This window comes from Mustelus asterias, chromosome 12 (assembly GCF_964213995.1).
Source record: "Mustelus asterias chromosome 12, sMusAst1.hap1.1, whole genome shotgun sequence".
In the NCBI taxonomy this organism is placed as follows: Eukaryota; Metazoa; Chordata; class Chondrichthyes; order Carcharhiniformes; family Triakidae; genus Mustelus; species Mustelus asterias.
The window spans coordinates 97364268-97388945 of record NC_135812.1 but is presented as its reverse complement, the minus strand read 5'-3'; the positions used below and the strand labels follow the sequence as shown (position 1 = coordinate 97388945).

Genomic DNA, 24678 nt, shown 5'->3' with positions numbered 1-24678 from the left:
TCCTACATGCACAAGTTTCATCGCCCCTCATTCCAGGAAGAGCACTGAAGATTTGTGTTCCAGAACTATCTGCATCCTTAGTCAAGCTGCTCTAACACTAGCATCTACCTAACAATGTGGAAAACTGCCCAGGTATGTCCTGTCCACAAAAAGCAGGACAAATCCAATGGAACCAAATACCATCCCATCAGTCTACTCGCGATCATCAGCAAAATGATGGAAGGGGTCATCTTATTACCTTATCACTGAGGCTCAGTTTGAGGACCAACAGGGCCATTCAGCTCATAAACACATTACAACCTTAGTCCAAACGTGGACAAAAGAGCTGACCCCGAAAGATGAGGTGAGAGAGACTGCTCTCGACATCAAGGCAACATATGACCAAGTGTGTCATCACCAAACACTATTTGTGATTCCTCAGGTACTAAAGCAGTTTGTTCCCCTTTGTAGCAAATTCTGGATAACAAACAGGCTTGGGCAGATAGGTGGCAGGCAAATTGGCGCCACACAAGTTCCAGGCAATTACCATCTCCAAAAAGAGAGAATACAAGCATTTTCCCATGAAATTCAGTGGCATTACCATTGTTGAATCCCCTGATATCAACATCATGAGGATTACTATTGAAATAGAAATAGAACTTAACCAGCCATACAAATGCAGTAGTTACAAAAACAAGTCAGAGGTGGAGAGTTACTCAGCTCCTGACTCCCCAAATTCAGTCCACCATCTACAAGGCACAGTCAGGAATGTGATGGAATACTCTTTAATTGTCTGGATGAGTGCAGCTCCAATACCACGCAAGAAGCTCAATGCCATCCAGAACAAAACAGCCCACTTGACTAGCACACAATGCACCACCTTCAACATCCACTCCCTCCACCACCAATGCCCAGTGGCAGCAGTGAGTACCATCTACAAGGTGCACTGTAGCAACTCACCAAGGCTCCTTCGACAATACCTTCCAAATGCACAACCTCTATCACCTTAAAGGAGAAGGGCAGCAGATGCATGGGAACTCTCTTTTACAAAAGGCAGTGGAAGCAGAGTCTTTGGATATTTTTAAGGTAAAACTAGATAGCTTTTTGATCAACAAGGGGATGAAAAGTTATCGAGGTTAGGCAGGCATGTGGGGTTGAAGTTTCAATCCGATCAGCCATGATCTTATTGAAGGGTGGAGCAGGTTCAAGGGTTCATATCACATCTGCCAGCTCCTCTCCAAGCCACGCAACATCCTGACTTAATACTGTGTCACCATTTGTTCACTGTGACAGGGTCAAAATCCTGGAACTCCCTTCTGAACAGCTCTGTAGGTATACCTACACCACTTGGACTGCAGCGGTAAAACAAGGTGGCTTACCAGCACCTCCTCAGAGCAATTAGGGATTGGCAATAAAATTGTTGGCCTAGACAGTGATGCCCACATCCCTTGAAATAATGTTAAAAATGGTACTCTCAATCTGCTGTTGGGAAGAGAGTTCCAGCATTTTGATCCAACGAGAGTGAAGGAATGACGATATAGTTCCAAGGCAGAATAGTGTGTGGCTTGGAGGGGAACTTGCTGGTGGTGGTGTTCTCATACGTCTGCTGCCCTTGTTCTTCCAGGTGATAGAAGTCGCAGGTTCAGAAGGAGCTGTGACGAGCTGCTGCAGTGCATCTTGTGTAAAGTACACATAGTGCTGCCACTGTGCATTGATATTTAAATTGGTAGATGACATGCCGATCAAACATACTGCTTTCTCCTGGATTTCGTCAAGTTTCCTGAGTGTTGTTGGAGCATACTCATTCAGGAAAATGGCGAGTATTCCAACACACTCATAACTTGTGTGCATTGTAGATGGTGGACAGACTTTGGAGTCAAAAGGTGAGTTACTCACCTCAGAATTCACTGGGCATGATCTTCCGGCTCTTCACGCCAGTGGTACCCTCTGAATCCACCAACGGTGCACCCCACTGTGTATTTCCGGTAGGGAGGTGCACTTGAGACCAGGGAGAGATCGGCCATGATCTGATTGAATGGCAGAGCAGGCTTGACTCCTAATTCTTATGTTCCTATGAATGGTGGAGCAGGCTCTGCTCCTAATTTCTATGTTCCTATCTGTCGGTATTTATTCTGAATGAGTTAACTCACAGACTGGGGAATTCCTGGAGAAAATGCTGTCTCTGAAACCTCATTTAAATAGCCTTATCTCAAGTCCTGGCTGTGACAGTGAATACAAGCAGACTGTTTTGGGTCATGGGTACCACAGCTGAGACTGATATGGCGGAATTTTACAGCCTCACTCGTCCGGAAACCGTAAAATCCCTCCAAGGTCTACAGACCTTCCGATGGTCCGCCCCTTGCCCGCTCCAATTCTTGTGGTGGGCAGGGCGTAACATTCTAGCCATCATGTCAAGTTGCCATGTGATTGTAACCATTACAATGTTGCTCATGATCTTTATGTTCATGAAGTTCACAGCAATGTACATACAACATATTTCATGACAACTTAGATTTATATATACATGGTGTGGAATTTTCCCAAGATTGGGGAGGGGGTATGTCTAGGTGTTGGGACCATATACAGGTACCAAACCTGCATGAATGGTCAGTGGGACTGTATCAGCAATTTCCTTGAAGGTACCCTCCTTATTGGCCACCATAAGACCTGCCATCCAATTAAACACAGGAAAAGTGCTCTAGAGTCTCAGCAGTGCCAGTGCAAGAGGTGGCTGATGCTCAGAAATACAGGAGACCTCAGGCCAACAGCAGGTAAGAAAACAAAAATTATAAATCTTGGGGCCCAGTTTTTTACCAACACATTTCCCTCCCAGGGAAATTGTTGGGATCACAGGAGCTTCTTTCCCTCCCCACTGCACCTTTCTTTGTTCCACAGAGCTTGCCTCCCTAAGAAGCCAATGAGACTGCATCTATGCAGCTGTTGACCTCCTAATGAACAGCAGGGTGTTGGGGGAGGTGGGGGGGAGTGCCAATGGCCCTTAAGAGGGTCTTTAATTATTCAAATTAGATACCCATCTCATTCAGCATGACCTCATTGAGGAACTGCTCCAGTGAGGTCTTAGCATTTTACCAGTCCATCTGTTTCCCAGCCTGTTGCTCTGGGATGGGTAATATACCAACCACGGGCTTCACTATAACTTCTGCTGAGTTTAACTAACCTGACTTTCCATGTTGCTGAGAAGAAATTGTAGAGACTTATGAACTACTGCATGGAAGCCTTTTACAACCATCTTATCAATGTATTTCACATAGTTCTCCCAGCTTTTAGCTTTCTCTTCTGCTTGAAAAAGTATTCTGTTTTCCTGCAACCAGAAAAACAATACAAATCCAAATTATTTATACACTTTAAACAGTCATGATTATCCTGGATGCCCAATGTCAGGCTGCTAAACATGAACAGCATAACTCATGCCCTGCTTTTGTCCAAGCCTCGGAATGCTTAAATTTAACAGGATTTGAACTTGACCTCATAAAATCCCTCAAAGGTTGGGCATTGGGGGAAAAGTGTTGAAATTGATGTGTAGCTGTCACATTTCAAAGGACTTTCAAAAAACATTTGCTTTTCACAGGAGATTGGCGAGTAAACAGCAGCAGATGTTTCAAAATTTTACTGACACAAAATGGAGGTAAAATTAAGGTTTAATATTTGGAAACCTGAGTTTTCAAAGGGATATTTGAAGCCAAAAGAGGGCTATGATGAAAGGAGTAGTGAAATATTTATGAGAACAGGTTTTCAACTGTAGTTAGTTGCTGTGGAGGGTAGATGCAAAGTAACACTGAAAACAAACTGCTATGTGTTTGGAGTGTATCAGAAGAGCAGTGAAAGTCTTCTAATTGGTAAAGGCAATTCTGTTTTGGGCCAGGATACTATTTGACCTGTGGAAGCTTGATTTGAATCTCCCTTTGGAAAAAAAAAATATCAGCGTGGATTGTACTTCCCTTTAAAATTAAGCAATTTCTTGGTTTGGGTAATATTTCCTGGAATTTATGGTTAACAATCTGTAAAGGCTGTTGCCAGAAAATATAGTTTTGTGTACTTTTGGTAAAGCATTTTATGGGTTATTTTGTAAGATTTTTCTAACTGTGTTTCATTTAACTTGTATGTTTAAGTTTTATCCTTTATTTATTTTAATAAGCATTTTAATTCTTCAAATTTTTTAAGTTATCACTGGAGTCCTGTACTTTTATGTTCAGTAGCTTTCCCTCCTCAATTCTACAACAAAATACGATCAGATGAGACAGATTTTGATCTGAGGTCTGGTTTGTTCAGCATTAAAATCAGCTGTTATTCCAATACACCCACTCCCACAACAAGTGTAAAGTATTTCTTATGTACGTTCCTTATTTTCCCCAATGAGTATCAGTTGCTCTTAAGCATAATAGAAGCATGCACTCTGTAGTAACTTCAAAGGCAACTCATTGTGGCTTCAAGTTTATTTACCAACAATATTTGTACATGTATAAACAAGGGTCTGCCAGAACTGCAGCGAGGTTACTCCCTGACCCAAGATGTACCCCCTTGCACCCAATTCACTTGGCTTCCCACGCTGCCTTTCTGTGATGACTTCAGTCAGGCAAATGAGGTTGGCCTGCTAGAGTATGAACTCGCTGATTAAGTCCTACCAAAAGATGTCCCTGATTGAGTCCTAATTAATGGCCCAATCAGGGAGCCTATTTAAAGCAAGTGTGTCAGTCTCTCTGCCTGCTGAAGCAGGGAGCACTCTGTTGTATAGTATGTCTTGTAAATAAAGGAACTTTGGTGATGGGACCTTCGCCTCCGTGGATTTATTACACTCGCCATAAGGTAGAGCCCAATCACGTGGCCCTCTGGGATCACCCCCTTAAAGGGGCCACGCTACCACTCTCCTTCCCCCTTAACTCCTAAGTTCATCTATCGTACATCATTAAACATAAGCATACAAAGCTTGATAAGACATAGGGACACCCCAGGAAAAACTCATCACAAGTTCAGGTGGTCAGGAAACTCCCGGACCCTGGTGGAGCATTTCAATTTGGTACTATAATCTTCGGTGAGTACAGAATCTTGGCAGTCTGTTGCAAAAGGTAAACTCATCAATCTGATGTCGAGATCCTCCTCAGCAGCTACTGCCTCCTCGGTTTCGGAAACTACTGGATGCCCTGCTCCATACTTACAAAGGGGATCCCTATATCAGCAACTGCTGAACACAAGTCTACCGCAGGAGACCAGTTGATCCCCTGCATCAGGCCCAACTCTCTTCCTCAAATGATCCACATGTTTTTGTTTTACACAATTACCTTGTACTTCTACAATGTAGGAGACTGGTCCTGTTCTTTACACAATTTTATCAGACATCCATGTCAGTCCTACTGCAAAATTCCTGGCCAGAACTAGATCATCATCTTGGAAAACCCAGTCCATTTTTGTCGAGTCATGTTACAGGATTTTATGGCCTCACTCGTCCTGAAACCGTAAAATCCTGCCCGAGGTCAATGCATCTTTCCATTATCCACCCCTCACCCACTCCAATTCCCATGGCAGGCAGGGCAGTAAAATTCCAGCCATGATTTTCTTTCTGGCAGGCTTACCTAGCCTCCACCCTCCCCGCCAAATCTGGGAATACCAAATCCAAATGGATCCGTAAACGGCACTTCATTAGTAATTCAGCTGGCGTGACCCCAGTGGTCACATTTGGCGTGTATGACAACAAGAAATTTGCCAAACGTGAAGGTAATGGCCTATGAACTTGTTTTCTTATTGATGATTTGAACATTTGTACTTGTTCTACGAACCCATTAGAAGCTGGGTGGTAAGGTCTGACCAAACATGACAAATACCTTTTCACTTAACAAATTTCCGAAAGTCTTCTGCTTAAATGCTGAGCCATTGCCTGACATTAAGACCTCTGGGATGCCTCAACTTGTCAATGGTGGCTGTGGCCGCTGTAGACTTCATCAATTGGACACCCAACTATTTAGAATGCACATCAACCAAGATCAGAAACATATGTCCCATGAACGGACCTGCAAAATCAATATGTAATCTTGATCACGGCCTACCCAGCTACTCCCAAGGATGAATATTCGTCAGTGGCAGCAATGCCTGCTTGGATTCACAACTCCGGCACTGGCTGATCATTCTTTCCATTGTTTTATCGATTCCCAGCCACCAAAAAAACTTCAGGCAAGTGCTTTCATCCTACTTTGTCCTAAGTGTGTGTTGTGCAATTCCTATAATTAAAGCAGTTGCCTCTGGGGTGGCACAATAACACGAGTCCCCCACAATAACATGTCATCCTCACGCTTTATCTCCATTATACACTGCTGGTAAAGTTTAAGTTGCTCTGATTTCACATAGCACTATCCTTGCATCGCCATTCTCTTAACTTTTGATAACACTTGGTCCCTTTCAGTCCAGTAAGAAGTCTCGCAACACAAGGTTAAGGTCAAACAGGTTTATTTGGCATCATGAGCTTCCAGAGCGCTGCTCCTTCACTAAACCTGTTGGTTTATTTGGTCCAATCATTTGGACAGCGAGGACCCATCATTTCCCTTGTCTATATTTTCTCTGCATTTGATAATGTTCTTGATGCAAATGCAGTTGGTCTTTCCATGCCATCTGTCTGAAGTTTTTTTTATTATTAAAGCCTTTACCATCTACCCTGAAATCCAAGTATAATCTCAGACTAAAGGGACGATTCTTTAAACCAGAGATGAAGATGAATTTCTTCAGCCAGAGAGTGGGGAATCTGTAGAACTCTTTGCCGCAGAAGACTGTGGAGGCCAGGTTATTGAGTGTCTTTAAGACAGAGATAGATAGATTCTGATTTATAAGGGGATCAGGGGTTATGGGGAAAAAGAAGGAGAATGGGGATGAGAAAAATATCATCCATGATTGAATGGTGGAGCAGACTTGATGGGCCAAATGGCCTAATTCTGTTCCTATGTCTTATGGTCTTATGTTCTTATATATCTTCATCTGCCTGGAAAATGCAACTCTCATTTCAAAAAGACACCTGCTTCTTTAAATCTTCTCAAAACTTCCTCTAAGTTTGACCTGTGTTCCTTAGGACATCATCTAGATATACCATTACATTAGGAGTGCCCTGTAATAAACTTTCCCTCGTACTCTGGAATATGGCATAGTTTTAAGTTTATTTATTAGTGTCACAAGTAGGCTTGCATTTACACTTCAATGAAGTTATTGTAAAAATCCCCGAGTCGACACATTCCGGCACCTGTTTGGGCACACTGAGGGAGAATTTAGCATCGGCAATGCACCTAGCCAGCACGTCTTTCAGACTGTGGGAGGAAACCGGAGCTCCAAGAGGAAACCCACACAGACACAGGAGGAATGTGCAGACTCCGCACAGACAATGACCCAAGCCAGGAATCGAACCCGGGTCCCTGGTGCTGTGAGGCAGCAGTGCCACTGAGCCACCATGCCACCCTGCCCTATTGATGAGAATCCAAAAGGTAAATGTATGTACTGGTATCGTCCTGTGGAGGTTGAAAGTAACTAATCTCTGTGAATCCTCATCCAACTCCAGCTGTTGGTAGGCATGACTGAGCTCTAACATGGTGTACTTCAGGCCCTCTGCTAATTTGCCATAGAGGTCCACAATTCTAGGGTATCTATCTATTTGAGCTCCTCAATTAACAGATAGTTTATATTTCCCACAGATTCCTATAGTGCAATCCGGTTTGAGGATAGGGACGATGGGTGCATCCCATTCAGAGAACTGTACAGGTTTTGTGAGACCTAAATCTTACAATCTCCCAAACTCTACTTCAACCTTATGATGATGTAGAGATGCCGGTGTTGGATTGGGGTGGACAAGATGAGAGGTCACACAACAGCAGGTTATAGTCCAACAGGTTTATTTGAAATCACAAGCTTTCGGAGCGCTGCTCCTTCATCAGGGCAGCACGGTGGCACAGTTGTTAGCACTGCTGCCTCACAGCGCCAGGGACCTGGGTTCAATTCGGCCTTGAATGACTGTCGAGTGTGGAGTTTGCACATTCTCCCTGTGTCTGCGTGGGTTTCCTACAGATGCTCCGGTTTCCTCCCACACCCCAAAGATGCTTTATGCGCAGAACATCCTACTTCCTCAAAAAAAGAACTCCAGAAGCCAGTTAGACATGTTTTCCCTTTCACAAAACCATGTTGACTTAGCCCGATTAACCTGAGCTTGTCCAAATGCCCTGCTATAAATTCTTTATAGCTTCCAACACTTTCCTCATGACAGATGTTCAGCTAAATGGCCTGTAGCTTCCCCCCGTTCTGTCTCCTTCCCTTTTTGAATAATGGAGTTACATTTGTTACCTTCCAAACTAATGGGACTTTCTCCGAATCTAGGGAGACATTAGACACTTCCTTTAAGACCCTAAAATGAAGTTTATCAGAACCTGAGCTCTTTTCGGCCCACGGTTCCAACCATTTATTCAGTACCACTTCTCTGGTGACTGTAATTTCCTTGAGTTCCTCGCTCCCTTATACTTCTTGGATTGTAGCTGCTTCTGGGATGTTACTTGTATCCTCTATAGTGAAGATCTGTTCAATTAATCTGCCATTTCCTTTTATTTCATTATCAGATTAATTTTCTATACGACCAGCTTATTTTGTTAGCTCTTCTTTTTAAAATATTTATAAGAACTCTTATTTTCTGTTTTTATATTTCTGGTTAGTTTACTTTCATGGTCTAATTTTTCTCTTTTCATTAATCTTTGTCATCCTTTGCCGTTCCTTATATTTTGCCATCTGTCTCTGCACAATTTTATGCTTTTTCTTTAACTCTAATAGTATTTTAAACTTTCTAGTTCACCATGAATGTTAGGTCCATCCCTTAGATTTTTTCTTATTCATTACAATGTATTTATTCTATCAACATCCTGGGGATTACCAATGACCAGAAACTGAACTGGACCAGCCATATAAATACTATGGGTACCAGAGCAGGTCAAGGGCTAGGAATAGCTATGGCAAGTGACTCACCTCCTGACTCCTCAAAGCTTGTCCACCATCTACAAGGCGCAAGTCAGGAGTATAATGGAATACTCTCCACTTGCCTGGATGAGTGTTCGAACAACACTAAAGAAGCTTGAGATCATCCAGGACAAAGCAGCCTGCTTGATTGCTACCCCTTTTCACAAACATTCAATACCCCACCACCAAAGCACAGTGGCAACCACGTGTACCATCTACAAGCTGCACTGCAGGAACCCACCAAGATTCCTTAGGCAACACCTTCAAAACCCACAATGACTACCATCTAGAAGGACAAGATAGTTGGGAACACCACCACCTGGGAGTTCCCCTCCAAGTCATTCACCATCTTGACTTGAAAATATATCGATGTTACTTCACTGTCGCCTGGAACTCTCTCTCCCTAAGAGCATTTTGGGTGTACCTATACCTCAGGTACTGCAGCGCTTTGAGAAGGTGGACCACCACCATCGTTTCAAGGGCAACTACGAACGGGCAATAAATGCTGGTCTGGCCAGCAATGCCTACATCTCATTAAAAAAAATTTTTTAATTCTGTGCATTCTGAAATATCCCCTTAAGTGTTAGCAACTGCATCTCTCCCTTAACCTATTTTGCCAAATTTGCTTTCATGCCCTTATAATTGCTCTAAGTTAAATTTAAAAACAAAGTCTCAGACCCACCTGCCTTTCTGACAACTCCAATTATTCTTTATGCTCTACTCTACCATGTGGTTGCTGTTAGGATACCTGTACACAACTCCCACAAGTGACTATTGGCCTTAACCATTTCTTATTTCCACACAAACCTTTCCACATCCTGGATTCTTGAATTTAGGTCATCCCCTCATATTGTACTAATACCATAATTATCTAAGGGAGCCACCCCTCCTCCTTTTCCGCACTTCCTATCCTTCTTAAATAGCCTGTACCCTTCAATATAAGGTTCCAATCCATGTCCCCCTGCAGTTATGGCTATCAAATTGTATTCACTTATTTCTATGTGCATTTGCAGTTTATCTGTTTTGTTTCGAATGCTACCTGCATTCAAATACAGAGCTTTTAATTTCATCCTTTTATTCTTTTTATAATCTCTAGTCTTATTCACGGGATGTGGGCAAGGCTGGCTAGGCCAGTATTTATTGTCCATTCCTAATTGCCTTTGAGAAGGTGGTGGTGAGCTGTGTTCTTGAACCATTGCAGACTATGTGGTGCTTCAACCAAGGAAACTGCCTAAATTGCCTGAAGAATCTGTGTAGGAAATCTCACTGGAGTCCTACATCCAACTCCTCTGCCCTATGAAGCAGCATGCGGCTGACAAAAAGGCAGAAGCTGCCTCTGATGTTGCTCCTCTTGTTGCTCATCAGAACTTCAAAATAGGGCTACATAGGATGCTCCAATGCCATAGAGAAGGCTGACAGCAGTGAAGCGCAGTTCAAGATGAGGACAAGTGCAAGATGTAAGACAGGTGGACTGATATCCAAGATGTTATCTAGCAGTGATTGCAGTCTCAGAAGAAGTGCTGTGCAGTCTCTCACCTGTACATCGCTGGAGCCCTTCAGTTTCACTTTACAAAGCCTTCTCAGCCTGTCGGTTTTACTGAAGAAGCACACCCTGTTGTGCATTTGTTTAGTCGATCCTAGAACTAAATAGGTTGGTTAAACCATTGTGTTTGGTTAACTGGTTGGTTAAATGCATACCCAACAGTTTCAAGCTGGTTCCTCCCTCAGCTATGGCTTGCCAGACTGCAATCTGGAAATTGGCTGAATGATCACAGGATTCTGACCCAGCATTACTCTTAGATGGGTTAACTTCCCACATGCATCCAAACCCACTTGTACTTGGCTGTAATAATTTAACCCATTATGTTCAATCTCCCAGGAGAAATGATAGTATTTATAAACAGTATGAAGTGAACACTGGATGGTTCTCTTTTTACCTCCAATAATGCATGAAGCTTGACACCATCTTCACTAACAATTGTATATCTTTTGTTTAACATGTTCGGTCGTCCATCAAGGTCCAAGAATGAATCTTTTTTATTGCCACTTCTTTCAAACAAGGGGCTTGCTGACCATTCCTACCAAAAAAATCAGTGAAAGTAAATCTGAATTGAACCAACAGGGCAAACACAACTATTTAAAGAATACCAAGTATCAATACAGTCAGCAACATTGTGCAGCTGCAGAGGACTCTTGAGGGGGAGGGTGAAGTGGACTTCATCCACATCAGTACCAACAACACAGGTAAAAAGAGAAATAAGTGGTGTTTTTGTAATGATGTAAAAGCACTAATCACTCATTAGGGATTGGGTAGACACATTGCCGGTTCACTTATTGAGACTAGGCATATTAGAACAAATATTCAGAGGTATAAAGCTTGAAGACATCAGCTGCAGAGTTGTGTACTGCTCACAGGCCAAAGTAAAACTGAGACTGGATCACACAGTATACTTTCCTTCTAGTGATGACATACAGCTACCTTTAAATATAGATTACAACATTCCACTTCTTTTTCAAGATACCTTCTCCATTTGCAAAGAAATACAACTAGTTACAATACATATTCATGTATAGTCACCACTGTGTAAGTATATAGGGCTGATAATCTATGAGTCTCTGAAGTGCAGAGGTAATCTGCTAGCATGCCCAGATTAGGGTTGTGGTTCCCAGCCAAGGAGTGTTCTTTATCCTCCTGATGCTCTGCCCTCAGGGATTTTGGTGGGTCAATTTGTTTTCATGATATGATGGACTCGGAGCCACACAGGAAAGGGAGTGGGTGGTGTGGGGGGAATCCCACGCTGCCTTGATGAACCCTGGGTCTTCTCTGTTGAGTCTAGGGATTAGCACAACATTTACAGGCTCAGGATCAGGGCTGGGAGTGGCAGTTATTTGTTAGTTCACCTAGCTTATTTATGCTCTTTTCTTGGTCCTCTTGCTCAAAGGGTGGCTACCTTCTTCCCATAGCCCATCCCGCCCTAACCCACGATGGTCTGGATAGAGGTGACCACTGGTTCAGACCCATCCTGTGGGGCTTGGGATTGACTCATGGTGGGGGGAAGGGGTGGATGCAGTAGCTGCTTTGACGTTGCTTCTGCACTTAAAGACTGACGATAATATTTTCAAGGCAGTCTAATTTACAGCATAGAGGGAGGTCATTTGGCCCAATGTGTCGATATCTGCTGATAAGTAGCCATCCAGCCTATTCCCACTTTCCAGATCCTGGTTGTAGTCTTGCAGGTTATGGCACTTTAGGTTTTAAGTGCACATCCAAGTACATTTTAAACATTATTAAGGTTTCTTCCTCTACCATCCTTTCAGGCAATGAGTTCCAAATCCCCACTGCCCTCTGGCTTAAAGAAATTCCCCTCAAATCCCCTCTAAACCTCTCATCTTTTACCTTAAATCAATGCCCCTTAGTTATGGATCCCTCAATCAAGGAGAATAAAGCCTTCCTCTCCACTCTAACTAGACCCTTCGTAATGTTATGTACATCCATTAAGTCTCCACAGATTCCTCCTTTCAAAAGAAAATGACCCAGCCAATCCAATGTTTCCTCACAACCAAAATGCTTTAGCTAGGGTAACATCCTGGTGAATCTCCATGGTTCTTGTCCAGTGCAATCATATCTTTTTGATAATGTAACAATCAGCACTGCATGCAGTACTCCAACTGTGGCCTATGTAGTGTTTTATACAGTTCCAGTAAAATCTCCCAGTTGCATGCATTGGCTCATAAGGTCAAGTATTGCAAATGCCTTCTTGATCACCTTATTTACTGTCCAGCTACCTTCAAAGATCAAAAACAAAATGCTGGAAAATCTCAGCAGGCCTGACAGCACCTGTGGGGAGAGAATAGAGCCAACGTTTTGTCACGAAGGGTAATCAGACTCAACATTGGCTATATTCTCTCCCCACAGATGCTGTCAGGCCTGCTGAGATTTTTCAGCATTTTCTGTTTTTGTTTCAGATTCCAGCATCCGCAGTATTTTGCTTTTACCTTTTGGTTTCACCTTCAAGGATCAGTGGACATGCAGTCTTATATGTCCCTCTGTTCCTCTAAACTTCTGTAACTGACCATTTGTTGTGCCTAGTTAGCTTTCCCCAAATACATTGCCTTAAACACTTCTCTGGATTGAACTCCTATTGCCACTGTTTGCCTACCTATTTGATACCTCATTGATACCTTTCTGCAATCCGCAGCGTTCTTCTTCATTAACAACCACACAGCCAACATTTATATCATCCACATTCTTAATCAGAATGCCCTACATTCAATCCAGATAGAACCATAGAACCATAGAAAATTAGATCATTGATATTGTTAAGGATTCACCTAGCAATAAAAGTAACAGGAAATTAAAAAGGCCTGAAAGGTAGAAATCTGCCTAGCAACTAACAAGAATTTAACAATAACAAGATAAAAAATCTGCCTTGCAACAGTAACAATGAACATTTCCAGGAACAGGCAAGTCTCTAAGAGTGATCAATGCATTCAAAAGTCATGAGAGTATCTAAAGATGATCAGGTGTGGATTGCTCTAGGAGTAGACATAGATTACTTAGATGACAGCTTTTTAAGTTCCCTAAACAGAAATGGTTTACCGAAAGAGATTGGGTGATTTCAGGGCAATAGAAATGTTAAGCTTCACAAAAGGAAAGAATTTTAGATATGTAGACAGCCAACTGTTGAATTTGAAATAACAAAAGGGGATAATATAACTGTTACCCTTCTCAGAAGCAGATAAGGCAGTCCACGCCTCATAGCCAGAAGCCAGTCCAGCACTCACAGCCAGAAGCCTGTCACCAGGAGACTAGGATCTACTTCATAGCCAAGGAGATGCTATAGTATTACATCTAAGTCTTAGGGCCAAAGCATTGCAGTAAAACCTTCATAACAGTGGTTTAAATATCTACACTGGCCCAGGAAAAGACATTTCTCAGACTTGATCATCTGCCTTGAATTGTGCAATAACTATAAGCTGGATTTGACTTATTTGGATGTTGTTTGGGAAACGGAAGTCTTCAGGGATGAGTTCAGGGATCATACATAAATTGTGTGCGTGCGTGTGCACGTGTGTGCTCAAGTCAGGACACTCTTGCAGATAACATCATTTGTGACAATATATACCACAAAAAGCAAGGAACTTCATACTGAGCCCTGTAGAACACCACCGGAAATATGATTTCAGTCACAAAAACACCCATCGACCATTATCCTTTGCTTCCTGCCTCTGAGCCAATTTTGGATTTGACTTAGCACTTTGCCTTGTATCCCATGGACTTTTACTTTCATGACCAGTCTGCCATGTGGAACCTTATCAGAAACCTTGTTAATATTTATATAGATTACATCAAATTCACAACTCCCATCAAGCCTCCTTGTCACCTCCTCAAAAATTCAATCATCTTAGTCAGACATAACTTTCTTTTAACAAATAACAACTCTCTGCTGTCTTTGATTAATCCATGGTTTCTGAACTGAAAATTTATCTTGCCCAACAGATTTTATTTAAATATTTTTCCTACCATTTAAGTTAGGCAGACTGACTTGTATCTCTTTCTCCCTTTTTAAGAAATGGCACAACAGATGGGACACAGAATAAATGTACAGTTGGAAGTGAGGTTCAGTCAAATATAAAAGGAAAACCTGGTCAGTCCAGCAGGCAGAGAACACATAGGCATGATAAGGCACATGGGAGGATTTGTAGGCTAAATTGCATTTATTTGAATGCAAGGAGCGTTTCTGGCAAGGCACATGAACTTAAAGTATTGATCAGCACGTGGAAACATGATATTGTTGTAATCATTGAGATATGGTTGAAAGGAGGACAGGACTGACAGCTAAATATTCAAAGGTATAGAATTTTTTGGCGTGATAGAGGGGATGTAAGAGAGGAGGGGGCATTGCATTATTGATAAAAGAGACCATCACTGCAGTAATGAGGGAGGATGTCCTAGAAGGCTCTTCAAATGAGGCCATATGGGTGGAGTTGCAAAATAAAATGGGATGATCACTTTGTTGGGACTATGCTATGAGCCTCCCAACAGTCAGACGGAGATAGAGGAGCAGATATGTAGCCAAATCACAGAGAGATGCGAGAGGAATAGGTTATAGTAGTAGGGGATTTCAACTTCACCAATATTAACTGAAATCACTTAAGTACAGAAGGATTAGATGTGGTGGAATTTTTAAAGTGCATCCAGGAGAGCTTTTTGTGCCAGTACGTAGATAGTTCTACTAGGGATGGGGCAGTGCTAGACCTAATCTGAGGGAATGAAGCCTGGCAAGTGGTCGAGGTGTCAGTGGGAGAGCATTTTGGGGATAGTAGCCATAACTCTAAGTGTCAAAGTTATTATGGAAAAGGATAAGGATAGCCCACAAATCAAATGTCTGAATTGGGGGAAAGGCCGATTTCAATATCAGTAGACAGAATCTGTCAAACATAGACTGGGACCAGCAAATTGCAGGTAAATTTACATTTGGAAAATGAGAGTCTGCTAAAACTGAAATAGTGAGAATTCAGGACCAAAGTGTTCCTCTAAGAGTGAAGGGCACGGGCCACAAGTCCAGGGAACCCTGAATGTCAAGGGATACTAAGAGTTTGAAAAAGAAAAAAAAGGAAGCATATGATACGTACCGAGCACTAAAATGAGAGTGTAGGGTATTATCATAAGCATATGATTCGTACCGAGCACTAAAATGAGAGTGCACTTAAAAAATAAATTAGAAGGGCAAAGAGGGCAGATAAGAGTAAGGAAAACCTCAAAGCATTTTATAAATATGAGTATATTAAAAACAAGAAGATGACAGAACAAGAGAATATCACAGCTGTACTGCGGGAGGACACCTCGGAGGGCTCATATAGCAAGGCAATATGGGTAGAGCTCAGGAATAGGAAGGGCGTAGTCACAACATTGGAGGTTTACTATTGGCCGCCCAACTGCCAGGGGGAGATAGAGGAACAGATATGTAGGCAGATTTTGGCAAGGTGTAAAAGTAACAGGGTTGTTGTGGTGAGAGATTTTAACTTCCCCTATATAGACTGGGACTCACTCAGTGCTAGGGGCGTGGATGGGGCAGAGTTTGTAAGGAGTATCCAGGAGGGCTTCTTGAAAAAGTATGTAGATAGTCCAACTAGGGAAGGGGCCATACTGGATCTGGTATTGGGAAATGAGCCCGGCCAGGTGGTCGACATTTCAGTAGGAGAGCTGTTCGGGAACAGTGACCACAATTCAGTAAGTTTTAAGGTACAGATGGATAAAGATAAGTGTAGTCCTCAAGTTAAGGTGCTGAATTGAGGGAAGGCTAATTACAACAATATTAGGCAGGAACTGAAGAATGTAGATTGGGGGCAGATGTTTGAGGGCAAATCAACATCTGGCATGTGGGAGGCTTTCAACTGTACGTTGACAGGGATTCAGGACCGGCGCATTCCTGTAAGGATGAAGGATAAGTATGGCAAGTTTTGGGAACCTTGGATAATGAGAGATATTGTGAGCCTAGTCAAAAAGAGAAAGGAAGCATTTGTCAAGGCTAAGAGGCTGGGAACTCACGAAGCAAGTGTGGAATATAAGGAAAGTAGAAAGAAACTTAAGCAAGAGTAAGGAGGGCTAAAAGGGGTCACGTAAAATCTTTGGCCAGAAGATTAAGGAAAATCCCAAGGCCTTTTATACATATATAAAGAGCAAGAGGGTAGCCAGGGAGAGGGTTGGCCCACTCAAGAACAGGGGAGGGAATCTATGAGTGGAGCCAGAGGAAATGGATGAGATACTAAATGTGCACTTTGCATCAGTATTCACCAAAGAAAAGGACTTGGTGGATGATGAGTCTGGGGAAGGGTGTGTAGATAATTTGAGTCATGGTGAGATCAAAAAGAAGGTATTGGGGTTCTTGAGAAACATTAAAGTAGACAATTCCCCATGGCCTGATGGCATATACCCCAGAATAGAGAGAGAGGCAAGGGAGGAAATTGCTGGGGCCTTGAGAGAAATCTTTGTATCCTCACTGGCTACAGGGGAGGTTCCGGCGGATTGGAGAATAGCCAATGTTGTTCCTTTGTTTAAGAAGGGTAGCAAGAATAATCGAGGTAATTACAGGCCGGTGAGCCTTATGTCAGTGGTAGGGAAATTATTGGAGAGGATTCTTCGAGACAGGATTTACTCCCACTTGGAAATAAGTGGACATATTAGCGAGAGGCAACATGGTTTTGTGAAGGGGAGGTCGTGTCTCACAAACTTGATTGGGTTTTTCGAGGAAGTGATGAAGATGATTGATGAGAGTAGGGCAGTGGATGTTGTCTACATGGATTTCAGTAAGGTCTTTGACAAGGTCCCTCATGGCAGACTGGTGCAGAAGGTGAAGTCGCATGGGATCAGCGGTGAGCTGGCAAGGTGGATACAGAACTGGCTTGGTCATAGAAGACAGAGGGTAGCAGTGGAAGGGTGCGTTTCTGAATGGAGGGTTGTGACAAGTGGCGTTCCTCAGGGTTCAGTGCTGGGACCTTTGCTGTTTGTAATATACATAAATGATTTGGAGGAAAATGTAACTGGTTTGATTAGTGAGTTTGCGGATGACACAAAGGTTGGTGGATTTGCGGATAGCGATGAGGACCATCAGAGAATACAGCAGGATATAGATCGGTTGGAGACTTGGGCGGAGAGATGGCAAATGGAGTTTAATCCAGACAAATGTGATGTAATGCATTTTGGAAGGTCTAATACAGATAGGAAATATACAGTAAATGGCAGAACCCTTAAGAATATTGAAAGACAGAGGGATCTGGGTGTACAGGTATACAGGTCACCGAAAGTGACAACGCAGGTGGAGAAGGTAGTCAAGAAGGCATATGGCATGCTTGCCTTCATCGGCCGGGGCGGGCACTGAGTTTAAAAATTGGCGAGTCGTGTTGCAGCTTTATAGAACCTTAGTTAGGCCGCACTTGGAATATAGTGTTCAAATTTTGGTCACCACACTGCCAGAAGGATGTGGAGGCTTTGGAGGGGGTACAGAAAAGATTTACCAGGATGTTGCCTGGCATGGAGGGCATTAGCTATGAAGAGGGGTTGGAGAAACGTGGTTTGTTCTCACTGGAACGGAGGTTGAGGGGTGACCTGATAGAAGTCTACAAGATTATGAGGGGCATGGAGTGGATAGTCAGAAGCTTTTTCTCAGGATGGAAGAGTCAATTACTAGGGGGCATAGGTTTAAGGTGCGAGGGGCAAGATTTGAAGGAGATGTATGAGGCAAGTTTTTTTTACATAGAGGGTGGTGGGTGCCTGGAACTCGCTGTTGGAAGAGATAGTGGAAGCAGATACGATAGAGAGTTTTAAGGGGCGTCTGGACAAATACATGAATAGGATGGGAATAGAGGGATATGGCCCCCAGAAGGGTAAGGGGTTTTAGTTCAGTCAGGCAGCATGGTCGGTGCAGACTTGGAGGGCCGAAGGGCTTGTTCTCGTGCTGTAATTTTCTTTGTTCTTTGTTCACTGGTTCTCCTTGGTCAACTGTACAAGTTACATCCTCAAAAAATTCCAATAGATTTGTCAAGCATGACTTCCCTTTTGTAAATCCATGCTGACTTTCTCTGATTATACCACTCCCTTCCAAATGTTGAGTTATGAAATCCTTGATAATAGACTGCAGCAACTTTCCCTGTACCAATGTTAGGCTCACTGGTCTAAAGTTCCTTGTTTTCTCTCTACCTCATTTTTTGAACATCGGGCTTACATTAGCTACCCTCCAATTTGTAGGAACTATTCCAGAATCCAAAGAATTTTGGAAAATAACCACCAGTGGATCTACTATTTCCAGGGCACTTCCTTAAGTAATCTGGGATGAAGATTATCAGGACCTGGAGATTTATCCGCCTTCAATCCCATTAATTTCCCCAAAACCATTTCTCTACTAATACTGATTTCCTTCAGCTCCTCACTGAAACAGGTTTCTCTCAGCACTTCTGGCACATTATTCATGTCTTCCTTTGTGAAGACTGAATCATAGAAATCATAGAATCATAGAAACCCTACAGTGCAGGAAGAGGCCATTCGGCCCATCGAGTCTGCACCGACCACAATCCCACCCAGGCCCTACCCCGATATCCCTACATATTTTTACCCGCTAATCCCTCTAACCGACACATCTCAGGACACTAAGGGGCAATTTTAGCATGGCCAATCAACCTAACCCGCACATCTTTGGACTGTGGGAGGAAACCGGAGCACCCGGAGGAAACCTACGCAGACACGAGGAGAATGTGCAAACTCCACACAGACAGTGACCCAAGCCGGGAATTGAACCCAAGTCCCCGGAGCTGTGAAGCAAAGTACAAATTTAATTCCTCAGCCATTTCTTTATTCCCCGTTAAGAATTCTCCCATTTCTGATTGTAAGGGGCCTACATTCGTTTTTGACAATTTTTTTCTCTTTACATATCAATAGAAACTCTTATAGTCAGTTTTTATGTTCCTCGCTAGCTTACTTTCATTCTCTATTTTTCCTTTCTTAACTAATCACTTGGTCCTCCTTTGCTGAATTTTAAACTGCTCCTAATCCTCAGGCCTATTGCTTTTTCTTGCCAATTTGTATGCTTCTTCCTTGAATCTGATACAATCTCTAATTTCCCTTCGAAGCAATAGTTTGGCCACAATTCCCTTCCACTCGTGTGCCAAACAGGAATAAACAACTTCTGGAATTCACCTATTCATTTTTTAAATGCCTGCCATTGCCTCTCCACTGTCTTTCCCTTCAGTAATGTTTCCCAGTCCAGCGTGGACAATTTATGCCTCAGACCATCATAATTACCTTTATTGAGATTCAGGACCCTGGTCTCAGAATCAATTACATCACTATCCACCTTGACAAAGAATTCTACTGCAGAATGGTCACTCGTCCCCAAGGGTTCTCCCACAACTAGACTGCCAACTAATCCTTTCTCATTGCACAACACCGAGTCCAAGATGGCCTGCTCCCTTGTTGGTTCCTCAACGTATTGCTCCAGAAAACCATCCCGTATGCACTCTAGGAATTCCTCCTCTACTGTACTGTGACTAATTTGACTCTCCCAATCTATATGCAGATTAAAGTCACAGCATTTAAGAAGCATCTGGACCAGTATTTAAGTTGCCAAACATTGTAGGCTATGGACCAAGTGCTGGTAAATGAGATTAGTATCGATTGGTATTTGATGATTGGCATAGACATAGAACTCACAGTGAATTATGCAGATGAGGGAGTATAGCATATCATAACTTTCCTGTATTGCTTTGGAACATTCAAAGATTGCATAAAATATGGCATAAATAAAAGTAATTTTCCTTTCTTGTCAGTGTTCTTATAATATTTTGAACTCATCTCTTTCCTTATATAATACAACTGAATAAGGTTTCAGAATGCACATATTAATTATATTTCCTCCCCTTACTGGACAATTCTGAGCGAGTTAATCTTCTCCTACTGCTGACAATACTTTACAATTTTTAACCATTTATTAATCAAGACATTTCACCTGTATTATTCTTTCACATGGGAACAAAACAAACAATCGTGTTAGATGTGGCTTTGCTCCATTTATAGTTAATAGTAGTCTTAATCACCTTTCTCATACCTTTGAACTTTAGTGTATATGTTAATAAATAATACAACAGAACAGCAACATGTTAGCAATGTGTGTCTTACTTTGTCATTATTACTGCCAGAATTGCATCCTATACATTACAGTGATGAATCTAGAACCAAATTCATTTTCTCTTCTGGATGACGAATGTTGACAAATGTAGGATTTGGCACAGTCATTCACAGTCACCTTATTTAAGCATGTTCTCTAACTAACAGGTTCCCTATTATAGTGAGGTTGCAGTGCATCAACATTTTAGTTCTTATTATATCTAATCTTGTTTCCAGATCATACTCACCACCATCATGAGATGCATTGTTTCTACATTGTTTTTAGCTTTCTGAATCCTACTTTCAAGATCATGCAATATGCTTCTCATCTCTTGAATATACTCCCAAACACCTAGCAAGAAATAAAAGCACACAAAAGTAACTCTCATCCTGCTCTATGACACATCAGTATTCTTTAGCCAAGATTTTCCAACTCCACTGAGGCAGGACCGACTGCGGAGGATGCAGCAGGGCAGCCAAAAGTTCACTGACATTTTGACAGGACCGGAAGATCTTGGTGGCAGGTAGGGCTGGAAAATTTCAGCCTGTGTTTTATGATACTTTTGTAAAATCTAAACAGCCAACTAAAGTTGGGTCTGAATTTGGCTGATAATTGCATTTAGTGGCCTGATGGTTTCCATTCTGTTTTCCACTCAGAGATTATTAGAATTTGAAGGAGATCAGGCAGCATTAGAATTTGAAGGAAATTAAATTAAATTCCGCAAAAAGATCATTTAAGTTTAAATGCAAGTGAGTTATGCCTGTAGTCAATGTCTGCGGAATCCGCATGATCTCTCAAGCTAATAAAAATACTTCACAAAACAGGTCACACCACTAGGTGAAGTTTCATCAATTTTTCTCCCAAGGGATTATTTATTTGATTTGATTTATTCATAGAATCATAGAATCCCTACAGTACAAAAGGAGACCATTTAGCCTATTGAGTTTGTACCGACCACAATCCCACCAGGCTCTATTCCCGTAACCCTCATTTACCCTGCTAATCCCCCTGACACTAGGATCAATTGAACATGGCCAATCAACCTAACCCACACATCTTTGGACTGATTTGATTTATTGTCACATGTATTAGTATACAGTGAAAAGTATTTTTTATTGCGCGCAATATAGACAAAGCACACTGCACATAGGGAAGGAAAAGAGAGAGTGCAAAATGTAATGTCACAGTCATAGCTAGGGCGTAGAGAAGGATCAACTTAATGTGAGATAGGTCCATTCAAAAGTCTGATGGCAGCAAGGAAGAAGCTGTTCTTGAGTCATTTGGTACGTGATCTCAGACTTTTGTATCTTTGTCCTGACGGAAGAAGGTGGAAGAGAGCAAGTCCGGGGCGCGTGGGGTCCTTGATTATGCTGGCTGCATTTCCGAGGCAGTGGGATGTATAGACAGTGTCAATGGATGGGAGGCTGGTTTGAGTGATGGACTGGGCTTTGATTACAACCCTTCGTAGTTTATTACGGTCTTGGACAGAGCAAGAGCCATACCAAGCTGTGATACAACCAGAAAGAATGCTTTCTACTGTGCATCTGTAGAAGTTGGTGAGAGCTGTAGCAGACATGCCAAATTTCCTTAGTCTCCTGAGAAAGTAGAGGCGTTGGTGGGCTTTCTTAACTATAGCATCTGCATGGAGGGACCAGGACAGGTTGTTCATGATCTGGACACCTAAATATTTGAAGCTCTTGACCATTTCTACTTCGTCCCCAGTGAGGTAGACAGGGGCATGCCCTCCACTACGCTTCCTGAAGTCGATGACTATCTCCTTCGTTTGTTGACATTGACATTGAGGGAGAGATTGTCATCGCAGATGACCAGATTCTCTCTCTTTCCTGTACTATGTTGCATCATTGTTTGAGATTCGAGCCACAATGGTGGTGTCATCAGCAAACTTGAAAATCGAGTTTAAGGGGAAGTTGGCCATACAGTCTAAACTATATAAGGAATATAGTAAGGGATTGAGGACACAGCCTTGCGGACTACCGGTGTTTAGGATTATTGTGGAGGAGATGTTGTTGCCTATCCTTACTGCTGCAGTCTGTGGGTTAGGAAGTCTAGGATCCAGTTGCAGAGGGAGGAGCTGAGCCCCAGGCCACGACGTTTGGAGATGAGTCTCGTAGGAATAATGGTGTTCAAGTCTGAGCTGTAGTCTATGAATAGGAGTCTGACATTGGTGTCTTTGTTGTCTAGGTGTTCCAGGGTTAAGTGTAGGACCACGGAAGTGGCGTCAGCTGTGGACCTCTTGCGGTGATAGGCGAGCTGTAGTGGGTCCAGGCAGCATGGGAGACAAGAATTGATTTGTGCCGTGACCAACCTTTCGAAGCACGGTACCAGGATGATGGTCGCCTCTGGCAGGTACAGACCTCAGATTGGTGTAAAGAGAGGTTGAAGATGTCTGCGAATACCCCTGCCAGTTTGTCACACAGGACCTGAGTGCTCGGAGAGGTACCCCATCTGGGCCAGTTGCTTTCCATGGGTTGACTTTTGAGAAGGCTTCTCTAACGTCAGCAATGATGACCTCAGATGCGGGTTCATCCGAGGCTTCTGGGATGGAGGTCATGCTCTCACTAACCTCTTGCTCAAATGGGTATAGCTAAAAACTGAGGGAGCTCTGGAGGAATACAAAGAAAGTAGGAAAGAACTCAAACGAGGAATTTGAAGGGCAAAAAGGGGTCACGAAATGTCCTTGGCAGACAGGATTAAGGAAAATCCCAAGGCATTTTATTCATACGTTAGGAACAAAAGGGTTGTCAGGGAAAAAATTGGACCTCTCAGGGACAAAAGTGGGGAATTATGCTTGGAGCCCAAAGAAGTAGGGGAGATCCTAAATGAATACTTTGCGTCGGTATTCACAAAGGAGATGGATGTGTTGACTGGGAGTGTCTCGGAGGGGAGTGTTGACCCGTTAGCGAAAATCTCCATTACAAGGGAGGAAGTGTTAGGTTTTTTAGGGAATATAAAGACTGACAAATCCCCAGGGCCTGATGGAATCTAACCAACGCTGCTCAGGGAGACGAGAGATGAAATCGCTGGGCCTCTGGCGCAAATCTTTGTCTCGTCACTGGACACAGGTGAGGTCCCAGAGGATTGGAGGATAGCTAATGTGGTCCTGTTATTTAAGAAGGGTAGGAAGGATAACCCGGGAAATCATAGGCCGGTGAGCTTGACGTCCATGGTAGGGAAGTTGTTGGAGAGGATTCTTAGAGATAGGATGTATGCGCACTTAGAAAGGAATAAACTCATTAACATTAGTCAGCATGGTTTTGTGAGAGGGAGGTCATGCCTCACTAACCTAGTGGAGTTTTTTGAAGAAGTGACTAGAATGGTTGACGAGGGAAGGGCCGTGGATGTTGTCTATATGGACTTTAGTAAAGTGTTTGACAAAGTCCCTCATGGTAGGTTGGTGCAAAAGGTTGGATCTCATGGGATAAAGGGGGAGGTGGCTAGATGAGTGGAGAACCGGCTTGGTCACAGAAGACAGAGGGTGGTAGTGGAAGGGTCTTTTTCCGGCTGGATGCCTGTGACTAGTGGTGTTCCGCAGGGCCCTGTATTGGGACCTCTGCTGTTTGTGATTTATATAAACGATCTGGAAGAAGGTGTAACTGGGGTGATCAGTAAGTTTGCAGACAACACGAAAATGGCTGGACTTGCAGACAGTGAGGAACATTGTCAGAGGCTATAGAAGGATATAGATAGGCTGGAAATTTTGGGCAAAGAAATGGCAGATGGAGTTCAATCCAGATAAATGCGAAGTGATGCATTTTGGTAGAACTAACGTATGGGGGAGCTATACGATAAACGGCAGAACCATAAAGGGCGTAGATATGCAGAGGGACCTGGGTGTGCAAATCCACAGATCCTTGAAGGTGACGTCACAGGTGGAGAAGGTAGTGAATAAGGCATATGGCATGCTTGCCTTTATAGGACAGGGCATAGAGTATAAAAGTTGGGGTCTGATGTTGCAGTTGTATAGAACGTTGGTTCGGCCGCATTTGGAATACTGCGCCCAGTTCTGGTCCCCACACTACCAGAAGGATGTGGA

The 24678-nt window shown here is 42.9% G+C and overlaps 1 protein-coding gene across 1 annotated transcript in view; it reads right to left on the bottom strand.

The window, feature by feature from the left end:
* The window catches only part of LOC144501720 (dynein axonemal heavy chain 17-like), an 832067-nt gene that overhangs the window by 620707 nt on the left and 186682 nt on the right, over positions 1 to 24678 (bottom strand). The window contains exons 16-18 of the mRNA XM_078225682.1: positions 20872 to 20975; positions 10902 to 11042; positions 3158 to 3301 (exon numbers count right to left, since the gene is read on the bottom strand). Of these exons, the coding sequence (XP_078081808.1) occupies positions 3158 to 3301; positions 10902 to 11042; positions 20872 to 20975 (389 nt within the window). The remainder of the gene's footprint in view (positions 1 to 3157; positions 3302 to 10901; positions 11043 to 20871; positions 20976 to 24678) is intronic.